The sequence below is a fragment of the Cyprinodon variegatus genome, unplaced genomic scaffold (genome assembly GCF_000732505.1).
Source record: "Cyprinodon variegatus isolate N-32 unplaced genomic scaffold, C_variegatus-1.0 Scaffold100, whole genome shotgun sequence".
In the NCBI taxonomy this organism is placed as follows: Eukaryota; Metazoa; Chordata; class Actinopteri; order Cyprinodontiformes; family Cyprinodontidae; genus Cyprinodon; species Cyprinodon variegatus.
This window is the reverse complement of record NW_015150553.1, coordinates 31,808-36,533: the sequence shown is the minus strand read 5'-3', so window position 1 is coordinate 36,533 and position 4,726 is coordinate 31,808. Positions and strand designations below refer to the sequence as shown.

At 37.6% G+C, this 4,726-nt stretch overlaps 1 protein-coding gene across 3 annotated transcripts in view; it reads left to right on the top strand.

The window, feature by feature from the left end:
- Positions 1 to 4,589, top strand: part of LOC107084434 (NXPE family member 3-like) — an 18,450-nt gene extending 13,861 nt beyond the window's left edge. For all 3 annotated transcript variants that reach the window (XM_015374271.1, XM_015374272.1, XM_015374270.1), the window contains 4 exons: positions 441 to 736; positions 2,717 to 2,787; positions 2,949 to 3,146; positions 3,225 to 4,589. In XM_015374271.1, coding sequence (XP_015229757.1) covers positions 441 to 736; positions 2,717 to 2,787; positions 2,949 to 3,146; positions 3,225 to 3,793 — 1,134 coding nt within the window. In that variant the 3' untranslated portion in view covers positions 3,794 to 4,589. The remainder of the gene's footprint in view (positions 1 to 440; positions 737 to 2,716; positions 2,788 to 2,948; positions 3,147 to 3,224) is intronic.
- Positions 4,590 to 4,726: the final 137 nt, after the last annotated feature.

The following is a 4,726-nucleotide window of genomic DNA, read 5'->3' as shown; positions in this document are numbered from 1 at the left end:
CCCTCAGAAGCTCTGATGTGCCTGAGGGGAGCAGCTTTAACTGATGCTTCGTAATAACGATGATATAATGCTTGTGTATCATTTCATGTGCATTACACTGGCGTGCATCATGCATAAGTTAGGCTGTCGTTGGACATAAGTTCTGGACTCTTTATGAATACTCTATGTATACGCACAAAGCTACATCAAAAGCTCACCATAAGCCAGCATTTTAGGAGATTCTGGGAAGTCAGGCATATGATTTCTAGATCGCCAAGGTGTGACAAGGCCCTTATATTCTAATTATATGACCAGCATCTGTATACATTGGGCACATTAACCAACATTAGAACGCATGTCAGGTGACAAGTTTTGATTGGACAATATTCTAAGATGCAAAATCATATTTCAATTGTCTTAATACATTTATTTTTTTGTTGTTGTTGTTGTTATTCCAAAAGGTGACCCTTGATCATCCCAGTGAGGCAGTCACGGTTTTGGAAAAACTGACACAAGAGCAGCCTGACAGAATTTACTTTAAAAGCACATTTCGCTCAGGCTCCACAACCGAAACTGTTAGTTGCAATGTGTGCCTTGAGGCTCCCAAACAGAAGCTGTGCAACTACACTGACATCTACACAGGGGAGCCCTGGTTCTGCTACAAACCAAAGAAATTGAGCTGTGCCAACAGAATCACCCATTCCAAAGGAGGTTTCAAAAAAAAAATAGAACCTAGTGAAGAGCTGCTCTTTCAAAAGTAAGTGTAATGTTAAGTGTATACTTTATACTTTGCAATAAAAAATTCACAATAGATTAAAATATTTTGAGATATGTAACTACAAAAACACTCCGACCGAGAGGGACCAGTCATAGGGCGCTGTCATATATGCAGTCCATACCAGAAGTCCTCATGGAAATGTAGTTACATTTTCAGAATTCTTAATCTTCTTTTGGTCGTCTTTTTTAACATTAGGTTGATTCATATATGTTATATATTTAATCAAATTTTTTTAATGCAATTGACCCCTGAGTGCTCTCTGTAGATAGACTCTATTCTGTATTTTTTTTTATTTAGCATCTTAATTTTTTTCCATTAAAGTTCTGATAAATACAAAGAAATCAAGACTGTGTTGATGCTAAGCCAACATCTGCTGTACCTAAAGTCAAGAAAAAAGCTTTTTATCCCTGGTGGTAACTAATGACTGCTTTAGTTATTTTCCCCTAAATATCCTCACATAGGATCAGACCACCAGTAAGATCAGTTAACAGGCATTGACGTAATCACTCTCTTTGAGTATGTCTGTCGGCAGAGCAGAAAGCAGCTGATGCAAAGCTACGAGGGGGAGGAATACCAAACAATACCAGTTGTTGGGATCGAAGCTGGTCAACACTTCTCTCAGAATTGATTCCTGTTGTTGCACATCTTCTCCCCCAGAGAAGATATAAACTTTCAACCACACAGCCAGGATACGTCCAAAGCCTGCTTCTGGGCCCTGCTTCGAGTGACAGACCCTACAGATCAACCAGCCTTGCTTCCCAACACATTGCATTTGTTCTGTGAGGGTGAAACAAGAAATGTCCTGATCTATTGTGCTTCAAGTTGCACATTGCCTCCTGGTCCTAGAGCCAGCAGCATCCCTCCTGATAGCATCTCCTGTGACTAGCTCTGTGATAAGAACCTGGACACTTGCTCCACCGGCACCAGCTTCTCTCTACTTTCTGACACTAGAATCCTTCTCAGGCTGTTTATGGCAAACAATCATGCTACACGCCTTAATCAGCTGCTTTCAAGGTCTATGATATTTAAGAGACTATACCACAATCATTTAATGATGATTAAAATATATATTTCAAACTCTCTCTGTGTGTCATGTACATTTGATGTTCTCAAACTGTCAAGGAATAAGATTTGAAAAAGAAAAATATGAAACAAAAAAGAAAAATCAGGAACTTCTGGTATGGACTGTTGTGGCAGCGCCGTGTGACTGCAACAAGGGATTTTCTGAGCTATAGAAGCGGTGACTGGTTTTGGCAGTGCAATAATGTAGAGTCTGCTAAGCTAAAAGAGTAGAACATTGTAGGCTACTACATGATTACTTTCATTTCCTAGGCTGTACAGATACACAAATTGTAATATCTTTGTATTTTTTTTTTCTCTTTCTGGACTGGGGTCATTTAATGCCAAGCCCAGCTGTTAGCACTAACTGACTTATGGAAGTCATTGACTCTGTTATCATCTTCATGTGTTTTTATGTTTCTTTCTATCCTCTGTTTTTACTCCCTTCTCGCCCTTTTCCAAAGTTTTACCCCAGCTCTCTCACTTTCTTTCTTCTCTTCCTTTATTTCAGGGGAATTTAAAAATAAAACAGAACAAGTGTTCAATGTTTTTACTCATTTCAGTTAGTGAACCTTACGTTTTATAGATAAGTAATTTATTCAGTGTGATTTTATAGATCTATGTATTGTTAGATCCCCAATAAGTTGTAGGTAAATCTTCCAAAGACTTTCAAGTGATTTGAAGTGCCAATTTCCAAGAAATCACACTGCCCCTCAATAGTGGGGGTTACTGTAAAACTACCAGGGACAAGTGAAAGTCTTAATCAGAAACATACAGATGGCTGAATCAATTACGGAAATAGAAAAATGACTTTTATGCTGAACACATGACAATCTGGATGTCATCTGATGTTATATTCCATTGCAACTAAAATTTTCTCTGCTTTGGCTTTTTTTAAAGAGGTATCAACATGAAAGTCTTTGTTCCACCATCAGGACCTGCAAGCATCAACATTTTGCCGTCACTAAAAGGTTAGATTTTCTTTCTACCTATTAGAGGCTATAAAATACTTTTTAATATCTGGAAGGAAGGAAGGAAGGAAGGAAGGAAGGAAGGAAGGAAGGAAGGAACGAAGGAACGAAGGAACGAAGGAACGAACGAACGAACGATAACTTATCTTCTTCTCTTCCAGGTCAAACTAATGAAATCATGAAGACCAAACCTGCTGGTTATTACTACAAAGGTGTATGGCGAGCACTGGATGGCACCACTGTAAATCAGTTTAACAATGGCACAGCTATTAGCAGCTGTCTGAAAGGGAAGATGGTTCACCTGTATGGAGACTCCACTATCAGACAGTGGTTTGAATATTTAATCACAAGAACCCCAGGTAAATGCCCAGGAGAAATGTCCAGTAACATTTATGTTTTATGTTCATTTCTAATTTTTTTTTCTGTAAAACTTTTAGATCTGAAGAAGTTTGACTTGAAAAGTCCACAGCAAACAGGACCTTTTCTAGCCTTGGATTATAAAAACAAAATCATGGTTACATTCCGCTGCCATGGTCCTCCTATTCGTTTTACGAATTTAATGATCAGTCAGACACGTTTTATTGCCAATGAGTTGAAAGGTATGGTTGGAGGCACCAACACTGTTATAGTTATTGGCATCTGGTCTCACTTCAGCACTTTCCCTGTTGAGGTCTACATCCGACGTCTGCTAAATATAAGGAGGGCAGTGGTGCAACTGTTGACCAGAGCTCCGGGGACACTGGTGATCATCAGGACAGCCAATCCCAAAACACCAAATCTCTATGAGACACTGACCAACAGTGACTGGTATTCCCTACAGCGTGACAAGATTCTCAGAGCAGTATTCAAAGGGGTGAATGTCCGAATGGTGGATGCCTGGGAGATGACTGTTGCCCACAGCCTGCCACACAGCCTCCATCCACAGCTTCCTATAATAAAGAATATGATTGATGTTGTTTTGTCCTACATTTGTCCCACTGCTGGGAAACAAAAGAAAAAAGTTTAGAACTATATCAAATGCAGTTACCCACAAAGGACAAATTAATCAACAGTTTGGATGATAGATTCAATCATTAACAAAACAAAAGTAGATTAATTCGGTTGGATGCTTGAATGGGTATTATGGAAAATAGTGCAATAAAACAGTCTTTACAATATTGAATAAATGTTTTGGACATTATTGATTTTTAAATACTAAAAGGCTCTGTCACACTCTGACTTCAAACAGGCAGTATCAAGATTTGCCTTTGGTTCCCTAGCCTCTTTCACATTACTACATTATGCTAGATTATGTTGATTGATCCAAACTAGGGCTAGCATGAGAGATTCTAGGTTCCTGAATCTGATCCTGACCAATTTTCTTTTTTTTTTTGTTAGGGATGTTAAAAAACTTAATTTTAATTTCTTTTTATTTCAATTCTTAATGTATATACATCTTTAGTCACTACACATTGTGTAAACAAAATAATGGAAACACTAGTCAGTTTCAGCTTGTTTATTGCATGCCATTGTCTAAACATTGTAAACATTAGGGTGACTGAGGTTAAAGGAGAAATAAATATAAGGATCATTTTTATATGCGTTATTTATATTCATAACGCTGAGCCTGGTTGTGCTGTAGGTTTATTGCTGTTAAAATTGAGTTTTTCCTCTCCACTGTCGCTACAAGCATGCTTGGTTTGAGGGATTGCCTTCAAGTAAATGAGTCAATGCAATCAACTGGTTTTCCTTAGATAGAAAACTTTGAATCACTTTGACTGTATGATATGGTTGAATTGTCCCTGTACAGTGCCTAGAGATGACTTGGAACTATATAAATAAACTGAATTAAATTGAATAAAACAAACATTTATTTATTACATTTCTCAAAATGTATTCAAGAAATAACAATGAATAATCTAAGTACTTTTTTTTTTTTTTTTTTTACTTTTTATCATTA